Source organism: Bison bison, unplaced genomic scaffold, assembly GCF_000754665.1.
Source record: "Bison bison bison isolate TAMUID 2011002044 unplaced genomic scaffold, Bison_UMD1.0 scf7180017864338, whole genome shotgun sequence".
Classification (NCBI taxonomy): domain Eukaryota; kingdom Metazoa; phylum Chordata; class Mammalia; order Artiodactyla; family Bovidae; genus Bison; species Bison bison.
In genome coordinates, this window is record NW_011494910.1 from 2,089,457 (window position 1) to 2,105,788 (window position 16,332).

A 16,332-nucleotide genomic window follows, 5' to 3' on the forward strand; every position below is an offset into this window, starting at 1 on the left:
TGGAGAAGGAAACGGAACCCACTCCAGTGTTCTTGCCTGGAGAATCCCAGGGACAGAGGAGCCTGGTGGGCTTCCGTCTATGGGGTCGCACAGAGTCGGACACGACTGAAGTGACTTAGTAGTAGCATCCTGTTGTAGGACCCCTTACACAAGTACTGATAATCATATTCATAATATGTTATCTCTTTCTCTAGCAAACAAACTGACCTTATCTCCTCATTTAATTTGTATTTTGGGCTGCAACTAGACAAATCTCTTGGTGGTATTTTATTCCCATGTAGGTCATGCATTATCTAGGCCAGTATATCATGGTGAAGCAGCTTTATGATCAGCAGGAGCAGCATATGGTATATTGTGGTGGAGATCTTTTGGGAGAACTACTAGGTCGTCAGAGCTTCTCTGTGAAAGATCCAAGGTAAAAACAGTGAGGGTTTGCTTATCTTTTGGGGTGCTTATACCTAACCACTTAATCCCCATTGGTTATTAATGTTTATTTAATCCTTTAGTCCACAAGTTATTTGTTGGGCCTGCATATATCAGGCGACTGTGAGGTACTGGAAACATGATAGTGAGCCACAGTGTCTAATTTTACTGAGTTTAAAGAGTAGTGAGACAGTAAACACTGTTCCTCATAGTAAAATTATACATGGTGAGTGTTACATAAAAGAGGTGCGTGAGACTGTACTGGGGCATGGGATTCAGGGTCTTAGGGGTTGAGGAAAGGTTCCTTGAGGAAGTGCTATTTGACTTGAGAGCTGGATAATTAAATACTCGGGGGAGCCTATTGAAGGAGAGCTTCTGGCAGATGGAACATTGTGTATAAAGGTGTAGGTAGGAGCTTGATGTGACTAGGTTAGATTTTGTGAAGCAGTGTTACAGAGAGGAAGAATGAGCCAACAAGAGAAATGTAGAATTTCTGGGCAGTTTAAGGTTAATGATGGGCTTCATAAGAATCACACTGGAGCTGTTCTGACCTGTTGTGTGGCATTTTCCAGCTGCACGGGGTATATGGTTATTCACTTACACAATCAGGAGCTATTTAGTAGTTGAGAAGTCAGTGTTCTCTTTCTCTCTATAGCTTTGTGATCAGTTTTTCTAAGACTCCCTTCCTATAAAATATAGAAGGAAGGAGTAGTCTTTAAGGAAATTTCCCTACTTGGATTACTATTAGCTTATGAAATAAAATGTAAAATTTTTTTATGAGGGCAGAGATACAAGGGGTTGGGTACTAACATGCTGATACTTAATAATTTAAAAAAATGTATTCTGGGGAAAAAAATTTGCCTCTTTATATGTTATAGAGAATGTTGGGACATAGCATATGAAAAATATATTTTACATATTAATGGAAAACCATGTGATTATTAATTTTTTATTTTATCTCTTTTACAGCCCTCTCTATGATATGCTAAGAAAGAATCTTGTCACATTAGCTACTGCTGCTACAGGTATGTCACATCATATTTCTTCAGTCCTTATCACAACTTTAACTTTGAGGGGGCAAATCATGGAAAAACAGGGAGGATTTAGATGGAAATTGAATGCTGTCTTGCCATGACTTGTGGGGGATGGCTGTCACACAAAATGTTGCTACTATTTATTTGACTTTTCATTGTGAAAATTTTCAAGTATACTAAAAATAGAGATTAGTATAAGTAAAGCCCACCTCTTAGACTTAGTAATTGTTAGTGTTCTGCCATATTTGCTTCGTTGACACAGGCTTTAAAAGTCTCTCACAGATAAGGACTTTTCTTCAAACATAATTACAGCGTCACTAGTACACCCAACAGAATTAATAATAATAAACAAATAGTAACTCCATACCGTTACCCAGCAGCCAGCTCATGTATGTTAACTCCGGTTATTTCAGAAACATCTTCTACATTGGACTTATTCAAATCAGTATCCAAACAAAGTCCACACTTTGCTTTTGGTTGATATGTCTTGCTAAGTATTTTTAATCTATAAAACTTAACCCTCTTTTCATTATATTATTTATTTGTTGAAGAAATGGATCATTTCATTTGTCTTATAAATTTCCCACATTCTGATTTTCAGATTGTGTCCTTGTGACATTGTTTAACATGTTTCTCTGTCTCTTCTATTTTTGGTGAACAAATAGTGCTTGAACAAATAGTGTTTGGATAGGTTCAAGGTTAAATTTTGTGCCAAGATTTCATGGGTAGTGCTTCATACATTTATTGCATCACATCAGAGCCATGTAAGGTCTATGTATCCCTTTTTCAGCGGTGTTAATATTTTGTGGGCTTTATGTGGTGTTACCCTGACCCATCTATTATAAAGGTCCCCTTCCCCTACCCCCAAAGAACCTTTTTTCCTAAAGGTTTTAGTTTTCTGTTATTTGAATGCCAATTCGCCTGACCTTTTGCTTGATTCCACATATTTTAAATACTGCCCTTTGAGTTTAATTTATTAGTATTGTGCAGGAAACAGGCTGCTTTAGGGTCTGAAGTATGGTGTGTTAGAGATAAGTGAATAAACTGTATACAGCTAAAATATAACCCTCTCACTCATTTACAAATAATGAAACTTTTTTCTTTCTCCATTCCTACATGAAGCCCTTTTGTGAGTTTCAGATTAGATTTTAGGTGACATTGTTCTTTGAAGAAAACTCAAGTTGGTAATCTCTTTAGATTGGGTATTTTTCAATAGTTTACTGAAACAAACAGGTTGGAAAAAAAATCCATTCCTAATAAAGATGTACTCTTTACAGTGAGACCAAAGAGACTCTGCTCTCATACTGAAATGTAAGTGTGAACTTACATTGAATTCTGAAGCCTGTTGGTTTCACTGAGCCACTCACTGTACCCATCTGTAAAGCTCTGTTTTAGAGGGAAGGCCTTGCAGATGATATGACACTGTTTTGAAGTTCAGGCACTCGTGAAATAGTATGGTTTTCCTGGGATAGTCACTATTGTCTTGAAATACACAAGTAATTTTATATTTGCTGATCTATTCTTTCAGTAAAATTTGCTTTCTGGTTGATCTGTTCTCTAAATATCTAGAGTGAGCATAGTTCTCACTTTTTCTCTCATTTTCTTTCTCGTACTTCCTCATCAGAATTTAACATGCTGTATATTAAATGAACTCTCCTCTAACACACATTTCAGTTTATCCTCACAACCCTATGAGGAAGGTCTGGAGATGAAGAAACTGAGGATTTTTGAGTTTTGTTTTTGTTTTTTAAATAGAATGAGTAATTTGCCCAAAATGAGATGCCACTGATAAGAGAGCAGATATTTGTGACTGTCCCGCCCTTGCTCTTTCCTTTATGCCACACAATGATGTCTCTTTAATCCCTGCTTTTAAAAAATTTGCTCCAATTAATTTTTTAACACATTTTTAAAAATCTGAACATTAAATCTTTAAAACATTCTTCGTTCTTTAATTTATCACTTCTAAATAATTTCACTTACAAAAATGTTTCAAAGATACTGAAAAGAGTTCCCAGATTCCCCAATGGTACTAACTTATATAATTGCAGTACAGTGATCAAAACCAGGAAATTGCCCCAAAGTAATTTTGACTGGTTGTTCTGAACTATGAACTTGCATTATTGCTTATGGTTGGTCATCTCTGTTGCTCTTCATAAATTGGATTGCATGTTTTTTATTTGAAAGGACAAATGAGAAAATTGCTTTCCCTGTCAGTTACTTTATACCTTTGCGAATAAAGTAAACCTTTTATTTTGATGGTTGAAAAAATGAAGGTGGTTCTTTATAAATTATTTCTCCAAATTTCCACATGTATTCGAATAAAATGAAATTTATATGACAAATTTTGTATTGAAATTTCCTCGTACATTGTAGTTTTCACTGGTAATTTCTTTTTGCTTCTAATTGTTTTAACCTAAGTAAGGTAGTATTTAGAACTAGAAATGACAGTAATCAAATTACTTCATTGAAAAAATGCTTCACTGCATTATATGTTAATTGATCTTTAAAAACTGCTGTGCTCAGAAAATGCTGGCTCTTAAAACTTTCAGTATCTTCATTTTATCTATAAAAATGCTTCTATAAATAATCCTCTTTGTAATTACAATTTTGAAAATATTTGCTCTGTGCCAAACAACTGATTTGTCAGACCAGTTGTGGGATCTGTATCCTTTCTCTGGAAGTCTTTATTGGATGAGGAATGACATTTTCTATTAAGTGTCTTATTTCTAGACCTAGTAATAGCTGATGAACCCAATCCATGATAGACTTATTTGAGTGGATATAGTTATGTATAACCTTATGTAATGAGTGGTCCAAGCTTATTAAGTTTTCTGCATCTTTTCTTTTCCTGTGGCTAAATTTGCATCTTCTCTTTGGCTTGAAAAATTTGCAAGGCCTTGAAATACATTTTTCTCTGATTATCTAAGAAGTTCTCTCACGTTGTTCTTTCCTTCACTTCTTTTTGTTGGCCTTGAGAGAAACTTTTATCTTCTTCCTCTTTCTTAGGAAATGTTTACAGGAACTGGGAAAAATAAGACTTACTCATTAAAAAAATGTGTATACCTGGTGATGATAGTTTAAACTGTGAAATATCATTGACACTTAGAATGTAACTTTACATGAGGGAGCTATTGTGTCATAAAGCAAACCTAGGTTTTTAGATTTCATAATTCTCTATAGCTTTAACACTTGAAAATAAAAATTAAAAAGTCAAAATTTTATCGTTTAAAAAAGGCAAACTTGGAACTACGCCTATAGGAGTTGATAAAATACTCTCCACTATTCCGTGCTTGGAATCACTGTCATATTACATTTGAAAGCATGATATGGAAGAAGATTTTTTAATTCATTTTTCATTTTTCTTCAGATTATATTTTGGTAATATATTTTGAATAGAGCCTCTTTTGGTCTATGCCATTTTTATTAGTTTTAATTTTTTTCCTTTCCTTTTGGATGAGAGCCTTGGCCAGTCACAATTAGGGATCGAGCCTGGCTTCAGGGTTGTTTGCTGAGGTCCTTTTGGTGTGGAAAGAATGGCTATTACCAGGGAAGGTTTTCCTTTTGTTTTACTTGCTATCCAGATGCTGCTCAGACTCTCGCTATCGCACAGGAGCACAGTATGGATATTCCAAGTCAAGACCACCTGAAGGTAAAATCACCACACGGTGACTTCTTTTGTTGTACAGAGTGGCCCCTTCTCTGTACCTATGATCTTGGACTCCCAAGACCTTTCCTGAATGTGGTAAGAGTTTAATAAGAAAGGTTCTTGGGAGTTCAAAGACTAGGGACAGAGCGAACCTTCTCTGTTCTGCCCATAACAGAGTTCCAGTCTCTGAATCTTTCTTTGGGATGTAGCACTTCCGATCTTCAGTTCTTCCAGTTGCATTTTCTTGGGGCTTGTGTGTGATGTTGTATGTATATAGGTGTTTGAGGAAATTGCTTTATTAGATTTTAACAGACTTGTTGCAGATAAGTTCATGTCAGGCCATTTCTTAAAGCTTCCCTAAACCTGCAAAACCTTTACGATCATCTTGGTATATGTTTTCTGCATTATGCCTAATTTTGTGTAGGCTAGAGGCTTTATATTGATAGCCTGTTTTTAACAGTAGATTTGGACCTTTTGTGCAGATTTTTTTCCCACAGTGGGTTAAGGAGAGGTTGCCTGTATTTGATGACTGTTGTGAACTCCAGCGTTTTCTTTCCTGGTGCGTAACCCATTGTGTCGCACACTCACTGGTGAGCTGGAATGGAACTGCTACATCCCCTGGTCACAGTCATTTCTGCTGCACTGATGGGTGCCTTTCCCTTCCTTTCAGCAAAGTGTAGAGGAAAGTTCCAATTCCAGGAAAAGAACTGAAGAAGGCAATATTCCCACGCTGCCTACCTCACAGTATAAATGCAAAAATTCTAGAGAAGGTAAGTTTTGGATTAAAACCATGTAGACTTTTCTTTCTCTTTCTTCTGTTTCTGGTGTTGACTTTTAGAAATGGCATCTGTTAAGACCGTTAGTTACATCGAGAACCCCAAAAAATACTAATGCTGTCTCTTATGTGATGTAGCAGCGGTGTATGTCATACCTATTTTCACTCTTTCTGAAAACCTTTTCTTTATCCTACTTACTACTGTTAACTTTGAAGAAGATGGTAGTTCTCTTTTAGCAACACATGGTGACCAGGACGGAGCAAGACCATCTTCAGCTAGCATGCTAATAGAAGATAGCCCTGCATTCATCCATTTGCCACCTAGTAACTCGGCTGCCTTGGCGTTTTAAATCTTGGCTCCCCTGTATATATTTGATCTGGTTATTTTTATTTGTCTGCTTGAGGCAAAGGCTGATTTTCATATATTTTTGAAGTTTACAAAGATGGTAAAATGGACCTGATGTCTCAGAGTCAAGAATGAGACATAAGAAGCCTAGTAGTTCCTTTATCCTTGGATGGTAGTCATTAGATGTTTCCCATTCATATTAGGTATAGTACAGTCAGGTTAAGTGAGTTGATCAACGTTTCAGAAGTTTTCCCCAGGCCCTGCTTTATAAAGTACTTCCTAAACTTTTTCCTGCAAAGATAATGTAAAGTCATAAATTTCTCAATTTATGGCCTGATGGTTTCTAGTGTAGGTACCTGACTCATATTTGCACAAGTGGCAGGTTAGACCTTAGCAGCATCCCAGAAAGTTATGATGCTACAGTTGTTGTAAATGATAGATTTTAATCTGTTTATATGCTAGGTTTTCTTCAAATTGCTTTGAATATAAGCTGAATTTTGGGCTATCTAGTTAGCTGGGAGCTTATTTCAGTCTGTATGGTACTAAGTGTATAATTTTGTTTCTTTAAATACAAGCCTTTGCTTATTTTCTACTCAAAGGCTGTTTAATATATAACAACAGCCAAGACAAGAAACTGTAGTTCATGATGTAAATTTTGAGAATTAATAGCTTAGTATTCTCAGGGATGTGTATAGGTAGAAAGTACAGAATTTTTACATGTGGAAAGAATGGCCTTTTTTTCATTCCCTTCAGAAGAAGTTATAGAGCTTGAGTAGTTGAAGATAACTTTAATGTGATACCATTTCAAAATTAGGTTTCTCATAATCAGCAGTGAGTAAGTAAAAGGTAGGTGAAGTTTCCCTGAGCGCAGGTATACCTTTTAATAGTCAGGAACAGCATAATTTGTAAGTAGATAGGGTAACTGTTCTGGCAGGGATCCATTTATTGCAGACATTTTTTCAACTGTATGTACCTTAGCACATTTAAACCCCTTTAGCTGCCATTGGCCTGCCTAGAGTATTAGGAAGAGGTAGAGAAGAGTAAGAAAGTACAACAAAAAAGATTGGACAGTGGGAAAGAATGAAAAGAATTTCATGTGGTAACAACAAACTTATGTTAGTAACTCCCTTGAATATCATTTAGATGTACAACACAAGATCTTTTATTTAGAACGTGTGGGCCCTTACTATGTCCTGGATTTGCAATATTTCTACCTTTTAAATATCTTAACTCCAAAAGAGCCTGTTGATCCAGAAAGAACATATGTGTGTATTTATTTGGACAGCCTAGAGTTCAGTGTTTCATAGTGGTTGTTACCTGCTGAAACGTATGAATTATTGAGAAACATCCAAAAATATGTGGTACCAGTGAGACTGCCTTGACAACCTTGTGATTGCTCAGTATGGTCTGTACACTGAGTTTCTGTCTCAAGGGTTGGGCCACTATGCCGTCACCATTTGCAGTCACGAATCAAGTCATTCCTGAGTTGTTACAGTGGTAGGCATGTTTAAAATGCCACCAGGTGGCCATTTAGAAATCCTTCTAGAACAGTGTCATTGTTTGGATGCTGTCAGGGCTTATGTTTCTTGATGAATGACCTCTAAGTGGCAGTACTTTCTGATGAAATCTAAAAGCAGAGGAAGGAGATTTGGGCTCTGCAACTGATACAGGTATTTGATTTCTGATTCTTTCTTCCTGGGAAGAGGATTTTCTTTTTACTTACCTTGTACAAGAAATTTTAAGCATTATGAAGAGAGTCTTGATTCTTAAGTGTTACATACACAGTTATCATCTTTTCATTTGACTTTTGTAGATGAAGACTTGGTAGCAAATTTAACTCAAGAAGAGACGTCAAGACTGGACCTCGGGTTTGAGGAGTGGGATGTAGCTGGCTTGCCTTGGTGGTTTTTAGGAAACTTGAGAAATAACTATACACCTAGAAGTAATGGCTCAACTGATTTACAGACAAATCAGGTAAATTTCACATTTGAAGAGGAACTTTTTTTCTTTGATGGAGTGACATTCTTGATTACTCTTGAAACATACATTAGCTTGTCTGAGAATTCCCATGCAGTGCTATGACTTTTCAGTGCCATCTATATGCATGTGATGCTCAAATCTATATCTTCAGCCCTGACGTCTCTCCTCAGTGCCCAGCTCCCACATCTAACTGCCTACTCAACACTGGATGGTCTGACATTCTCCATGTTCAAAACAGAACTCTTGGGACTTCCTGGTGGTCTGTGGCTATGATTCTGTGCCCCCAAGGCAGGGGGGCCAGGTTTGATCCCTGGTTAGAAAGTTAGATCCCATACACTAGAACTAACAGTTTGCATGCTGTAAGTAATGATCCTGTGTGCTATAATTAAGACCTGGTGCAACCAAATAAATAATTTTTAATCCCAAAAGAGAGCTCTCGATGCTGTCATTAAACATTTATTATTGTCTGTTTGGCTGTGCTGAGTCTCAGCTGCAGCATGTGGAAGCTCTTAGTCGCCGCATGTGGGGTCTAGTTCCCTAACCAGGGATGGAACCTGGGCCCCCTGCACTGGGAGTGCTGAGTCCCAGCCTCGGGACCACCAGGGAAGTGTGTCCTTTTACTTACGTCTTCCTTCTACTCAGTTATTCTAGCCATGCATCCAGAGATTTCATTGATTTCTCTCTCTGTCATATACCGAATCAGGTTGTCAACTCTGTTTCTAAAGCATACCTGAGATCTAGCCACTTTTTATTACTTCTACAGTCTAACTGCATCACCATTCTGCTCTTTTATATTCTCCGTTGCTCTTCTTACTTTGTATTATTGTATTTTGTTTATGTATCTATTGTCTGTTTGACCCCATTGAAATATAAGTCAGGGTTTTTAATTGACCACTCTTTTCTATTGCTTTTATTGACCACTCTATTCTATTGCTTAGTAAGTAGTACCTGGTTCGTATCTGACACAGAATAGACACTATTTGTTCAGTAAATGAATGGACATATAGAAATAAAATAATAAGTTGTCTCTTATGAATATTGTAGAAAAACATGTCATAGTTTACATAGTAAACATGGATAGTTTACTATCCGTAGATGAATGTGGAAATAAAGTTATATTTTAAATTGTTTAAGAATTAAGAAAGAAGTATTATATACCAGCGTTACCTCAATAAAATAAAAGAATTCAGAAAGAGGATAGAGGTTTGCATTATCATCAGTATCTTTCATATTTCTTTAATAAACATCATTGACTTACAGGGAAGAACATGTCACAATTAACAGAAAGTTTTCTAGGTCCTCAGATTGCCACCTGTGAAAAGGAATGTAGGAGATGGATTTTATTTAGTTGAGCAACTAAGAGTTTTTAGCTTTTAAGCACTTCATTGCTGTTTCTCTAGTGTTACTAAAATAGAAAATTCCTTGCCAAGTACTCTCATATCCACCCATTAGTCTATACATAGTCACTGCCAAATAGATATTTGTTGAATGAATAGATATCTGTAGAAGAAAGGCTAGGCATTCTTTTGAGATGTATGAGGATATGGAGTTTTGGGTTCATCTACTTTGGTTCAACTGGCACCCCACTCCAGTACTCCTGCCTGGAAAATCCCATGGACGGAGGAGCCTGATAGGCTGCACTCCATGGGGTCGTGAAGAGTCGGACACAACTGAGCGACTTCACTTCACTTCACAAAAACTCATGTTTGTTTTTTTCTGTTAGGATATAGGTACTGCCATTGTTTCAGACACCACAGATGACTTGTGGTTTTTGAATGAGTCAGTGTCAGAGCAATTTGGTGTTGGAAAAAAAGTTGAAGCTGCTGATCCTGAACAAACAAGTGAAGAAGTAGGGAAATTGATAGACAAAAAGGTACGTTGTGGAAGAGTTTCACACTGACTTTGGTTATGTACGTGTAGTACAGCTCGTTCAGATCGGTTACCCTGACACTGTGCTACTTCGTGCAACGAATGACCCACGTGGTCTCCCCTTTTCATCTTGTAATACTTTAGCCAGTTTTAAGATTTACATTAAGTTAACCACGCCTGCCTTAAAAATAGGGTAGGACTTTGTGGATCACAGAAGTGAGGTTTTAATTTTTAGAATTTTAAAGTTTAGAAGACACTCCCCACATTTTCTCCTGTGATCCCTTTTTATTCTTATCAATGCCTTCCTAGATTCTCAAGATAAAACATTTCTATATTTACTAATTTATACCCTGATACTGTTTAGTTAAATACATAAATTTGGGAATGCTCTCCCTTCTGAATGCTGAAGAGATCTTTGGTAGCCCTTCTTGGTGCTTTTCAGTCATTTATTCTACTGAAATGTCAGCTAGGTATGTACAGAGTCATGTTTTCGATCTCACATATAAGCTGTCTCATTTTTAAGTGCTAGTGATGGGGGAAGAATGGGAGTTTTAAACTGAAGCTCTGTACTTTTTGCTCTTAGGTAACAACCTCATCTAAAATATGTAAACCTGGCTAATGAGATGTTTTTGCTTTCTCAGGTGACTGAAGTGGGAAAAAATGATGACCTTGAGGACCCTAAATCCATAAGTGACGATACTGATATAGAAGTTACCTCTGAGGTATGAATTTCTAATAAGCTGTTTGACACTACTCACGTCTTCAGATTTTAACGTCCCAGCAGTTCACTTGTGTTGAAGAGTGTCCTTTCTCCCCATTTCTGTCTACTTTTTTTCCTAGGTGTTAGGAGATGTTGGTTTCTTTATATCTTGTTAGATTTTTGTTGGAATTTGAATGCTTTCCCTGCCTTGGAAAGAGATGACTTAAATGCCTCTCTGTGTGCCTTTCTTCCTGCTTTCAAAGCTCTTTGGAAATTGTGCAGTGGGTGCATAGATTCAAAGTAGTCCTATACTGCTTTTCCTGCTAAACACCTCTCTCTAGTCCCAAAGAGACCTGTAAGCTACCTGAAAGTTTTTGTTAAGTATTATACTTTTGATGTTTTCTTAACTAGAAACAAATGGAAAATGGCTTAATTTCCATGTAGGTTTATATTAATGAAGGGTTGATAAATGAATTTTATTAAGCTGTTAGGTAATAGGTACGGATTTGTCGTCAGTTGGCAGCTTAGGTGTGGACTCGAACGTCTTGCTTGTCTCTTTTCATGCTAGCTCCCCATTTGCTCTTACGGTGGTGGAGTAAGGTTAAGGAGGGGATTTTACAATTCGCTGCTTGGGGGTATAAAAACCTTTGGTTGTCTCTAGTGTTCATCCTGTCCCCCAGCTCCCACCCCACCACTGCTGACCATTACGGTAATTCATTGCAAATTATTTGTCTGTGCATGGCTAAGCAATAGCATGGGATATATTGGTCCATTAAGTGTTCTTGACATTATATGAATAGCAAAGATAAGTGTTTCTATCCTAATCAGATTTTTGAGGGTCTTCGGCCCAGAAAACCTGTTAAGCACATAGACTATATTTCATCAGTTCAGAGCCGCCATGGAGTTGAATAAACCCTATCATTTTATATACTACTGAAAAAGAAAAGTGATGCCAATTAGACTACGACACACCATCAGTTATGAATTCCAGTTCTTCATGAAGTTCCTTGCATATTTGTATAGCATTTCAGATGAGATCTGAGGATCTTAAAACTGGCAAGAATGTTCTGAGGCTCTCTGGAGAAACATCCCAGTTTAACAAATGGTCATATCCCTGCCTCCCAGTGTAGGCAGTTGAGTTGTGACTTCTAAACTTGAAGTGCTTGGCCTTTGTTCTGAAAGTAATCAGGTGAGCATGTATCAAATCATCGATCCTGTCAAAACCAGGCAATTACCCACATTTAAATACACTTGACTTGTTCCAGGTGAATTAAGCAAGGCATTTAAAATTCATTGTGCTCTTGGTATCTCCTAATTTGAATGTGGAGAAGTAGGGAAAAAAATTACCTGGCATTCAAGGACAGGAGCATTCATTTTTCCGAGTGTGATTTAGGCATGCAATTACCTGCCTATTCCTGAGAGCAGTGAGAGAAGGAGTAAATGTAGGAATTGTCAAATATCAATTTTAGCTTCCTTTTTGACAAATTTTATAACATTTTTTAATTAGTAGGAAAGAATGACATCTTGAGTATTACCTTTGCTTCATTCTTTAGCCTCTTGCTGGATAAAAGAGTAAGTTGTACAAAGAATTGCCTTTTTGTAAAAAGAAGGCAGTGGGTAAAAGCAAACAATGCAAATTGCACACAAACTAAATAGAAAGCTAAAACAGTTTAACTTTCTTAAAGATAACTACATCACATTTGGCTTGAAGTGGCAGTTATGTCACTATCATTATAAAACTTCTCAAGATGTTCTTACATGTCGCTGTAGACTTTGTAGAAATGCCTGGATGCTTACTATCTTAGTGTGAGATGATGAAAATTTGGCCTACTCTCCCTTTCTCTCAGTCTCATGTTTTCCACTGAGTGAGTACTAATGGGCTGCATTTGTCTTTGTAGGATGAGTGGCAGTGTACTGAGTGCAAGAAATTTAACTCTCCAAGCAAGAGGTACTGTTTTCGTTGCTGGGCCTTGAGGAAGGATTGGTATTCAGATTGTTCTAAGTTAACCCATTCTCTCTCCACGTCTGATATCACTGCCATACCTGAAAAGCAAGAAAGCGAAGGAGTTGATGTCCCTGACTGCAGAAGAACTGTATCAGCTCCAGTTGTTAGACCTAAAGATACATATGTAAAGGAAGAAAGCTCGAAACATTTTGATCCTTGCAACTCGGTGGAATTCTTGGATTTGGCTCATAGTTCCGAAAGCCAGGAGACCATATCAAGCATGGGAGAACAATCAGATAACCTTTTTGAACAGAGAAAAGATACAGAAAACATGGAGGATTGCCAGAATCTTTTGAAGCCATGTAGTCTGTGTGAGAAAAGACCACGAAACGGGAACATTATTCACGGGAGGACAGGCCATCTTGTCACTTGTTTTCATTGTGCCAGAAGACTAAAGAAGGCTGGGGCTTCTTGTCCTATTTGCAAGAAAGAGATTCAGTTGGTTATTAAGGTTTTTGTAGCATAGCTGAATCAGTGAATTACAGACAGATAGTAACAGAGCTGGTCATGTGTCCAAATATCAGTATTGAGCATCTCTACGCAGGGGTGACCCATTTCATACTTTGATTTATTCATGTGAACTTTTATGTTCTAGGTCATTTTTACCTCTAAACTTATAGAATTTGAGAATAAGTTCTTTAGAACTAGATTATCAATTTGGAGACTATTAACATTAAAAGAGAAGTTACTCATTCTGTCTTCAAAGATGAGGATCTGGGAGGGAGCAGTACACACAGAAATACATTCATTTTTATTTAATTTAATTTCTTGCTGTTCTTTTCTGGTGGGGAATGTTCTTGGGCATCAAAATCCAAGGTGGCTATTAGAAAGATACTAAAGCTGTCAATGAAAAAGCATAAGTAAGTAATGTATAATGTAGACTACTTTATGTTGTGTGGTTCAGAGAAACGATTATTTTTGTAAAGTGCCTAGAACAGTGATATCCAACATTTTTGCTAACATACCTCAAAAAACAATTTTGAAAAAGTACATATGACTTTTTGCACCTTTTAAAAATTGAGGTGTAGTTAGCAAGCAATAAAGTGTTCCCTTCTGCTGAATTGTAGACATCTCAGTAGCCACCTGAAGCAAGCAATAGCACATTTCTGTCTCCTCAGAATGTTCTCTTGTATCCTTTTCTAGGTAGTTCCTCCATCATTTCATGACTCTCACCCTCGATTAGTTTTCCTTTTGCACATGTTGAATTTGACTTCTAAATTTTTTAAATAAATTTAAGTACTTAAAGAGGATGTATCATCCAGTATATTGTAGATGTGCTTTAGATATATTTTTGCCAAAACCTTGGAGCTGTAGATTTGGCTGGTTGAATTTATAGAAAAAGTCCTGTCATATATACTGGCAAAGCCTATTCTCATTATAAAACTAATCAGCCAAGTCAGACTTCATTTTCAGTTGAAATGTTTGACTTTATATCAATTTATTTTTGGCCGCACAGTACAGCATATGGGATCCCCGGCCAGCATTCAGACCCGTGCCCCTGCTCAGGAGCGTGGAGCCTTGCCGTTGAACCGCCAGGGAGGCCCTGTTTGGCCTCATTTGTAATCCAGTTGCATGTGTTGCCTGCGTCTATGGCACAGCCGTCTCAATTGCAGTTCTAAGACAAGGCGCAGAGATTGTGACCAAAGCCCTCTGTGCTGTACTCTGCCCTCTTTGTTTCCTGGGAGCCTGCTAGGGGTTTTTGTCTTTTTATTTGATGCCTCTAGTGGTTTTTTTAATGTCCTAAGGCAGTGCCCCATAAGATTCTAGGTGGGTGAGAAGCAGCCTTTCTTCTGAGAATAGGGATTATGGCCATTGTGAAAAGGAAAGTATTTAAAGATAGCTCTGAAGAGGTTTTATCTGAGCACATAAATATTAGGATAATACATATGGAAATTGAAGATCTTAAAGTTGCTTTCCTTATAGATATTCCTGTCTACTTTCCCTATTGGAAAAAATTTTGGTGTATGCTCAGGGGTATGAATATTTTGAAGATCAAGGCCCTAAAATTATTAAATTTAAGGATCTTAAGAATGAACTTGGGTTGCTTGCTATAAGCCCAACTCAACTCCCTGCCCCAAACACACACATGCATGCATTCACAGGCGCTGGTACACACACAGGTACAGACAAAAATCCTTTATTTAGCGTCGTATTTAGAGAAATTTTGTTAAAATCATAGAAATTAACCAGCACGCACTCATATAGTCAACCTCTTATTTTGCACATGAGGCTGAAAGGGTAAATGACTGCTAAAAGTCACAGCTAGTGATAGAGCTTTCTGGGATCCAAGTCTCCTACAGTAAATCTCTAAACCATGCTTTCTTCCTTCTCATTATTTGTTAACTGTTTAAACTGTGGTTTTTGTTGAATTTGGAATAACTGATGGCCTTAAAATACTGAAGAATATGAGCTGCAGCCAAAACAGGACTTCAGAGAGAATACTTAACTGTTTCTCCTCAAAGAGAAAAGGCAGTACATGTCAGCTCCTCGTACATAATCCGATAAGTTACTCCTCCCACTGGAAAGACAAGTAAAGGCAGCAGAGGAACCTGAACTGTCTGTCCAGTGTTTGTCCTCCTTGGGGGATGAAACTTAGGTCTCTAGCTGTGTCCAGGCATTAGGGACAAGGGTTTTTCCCCTCAGTAAATAGAATCAGTCCTTTAAGTTCAGTGTTTCGTTAGACTATGGTAAGTGCTCTAAAAATTTAGGAAGTTAAGTAACTTTATACCCCATTCTCTCCCCACCCCACCCCCATACTACTCTTTTCATGATAGTTTGATAGCTATTGATTTTGTTTTAATTTTGCCAGTTAATTGCTTTTGCAAGTAAAATGAGGAATAGGAGCTGGGATCTGCACTTGTACCCTCTGGTCCCTCTTATATGAAGTTGAGTTTTTGAAGAAAGCTTAATAAAAGTCTAAAATTTTTATTTTTGTATATAGATATTTGCTGCTAATTTGGTGCATCCTTGCCTAGCACAGAATCCTCTTATGCTACTCTACTTACTTTTTTCCCCCCCTTGGATCACCTTGGTTTTTACTGTCCCCATTAGCAGTAAATACTTTGCTTAGAAGATTTTAAACTACACATTTGAGCTGAAAATATTTCAATAAATACATTTAGGTTTACTGAACCCCTATCAAGAGTCTTGAACAACTTGAATGTTACAAAGAACTGTATCTGCAGAAGGAGGTAATATTTCTTTTGTGGCTTACCTGAAACCCAAGATGCTGCTTCTGCAGTTTGTTTTCCATCATCCAGGATCTTTGTTTTATTAATTTTTTTAATTTTTTATTTTATATCAGAGTGTAGCCAATTAACAATGTTATGATAGTTTTAAGTGCACAGCAAAGTGACTCAACCATACATATACATGTATCCATAAGAATTGGCCTGTGATGTGGGAGACCTAGGTTTGATCCCTGGGAAGATCCCCTGGAGAAGGAAATGGCAACCCACACCAGTATGCTTGCTTGGAAAATCCCATGAACAGAGGAGCCTGGTGGGCTATAGTCCCTGGGGTCTCAAAAGAGTCAGACACAACTGAGCAACTGA

The 16,332-nt window shown here is 37.4% G+C and overlaps 1 protein-coding gene across 6 annotated transcripts in view; it reads left to right on the forward strand.

Moving 5' to 3' along the window:
• MDM4 (MDM4, p53 regulator) overlaps positions 1-16,117 on the forward strand; it is a 42,259-nt gene extending 26,142 nt beyond the window's left edge. For 4 of the 6 annotated variants that reach the window (XM_010854157.1, XM_010854161.1, XM_010854158.1 and 1 more), the window contains exons 4-11: positions 282-415; positions 1,393-1,448; positions 5,039-5,106; positions 5,774-5,873; positions 8,038-8,198; positions 9,928-10,077; positions 10,715-10,795; positions 12,672-16,117. In XM_010854157.1, the coding sequence (XP_010852459.1) occupies positions 282-415; positions 1,393-1,448; positions 5,039-5,106; positions 5,774-5,873; positions 8,038-8,198; positions 9,928-10,077; positions 10,715-10,795; positions 12,672-13,244 (1,323 nt within the window). In that variant the 3' untranslated portion in view covers positions 13,245-16,117. Of the gene's footprint in view, positions 1-281; positions 416-1,392; positions 1,449-5,038; positions 5,107-5,773; positions 5,874-8,037; positions 8,199-9,927; positions 10,078-10,714; positions 10,796-12,671 lie in introns of those variants that run through there. The other 2 variants (XM_010854156.1, XR_826507.1) reach the window with 2 other exon arrangements.
• Positions 16,118-16,332: the final 215 nt, after the last annotated feature.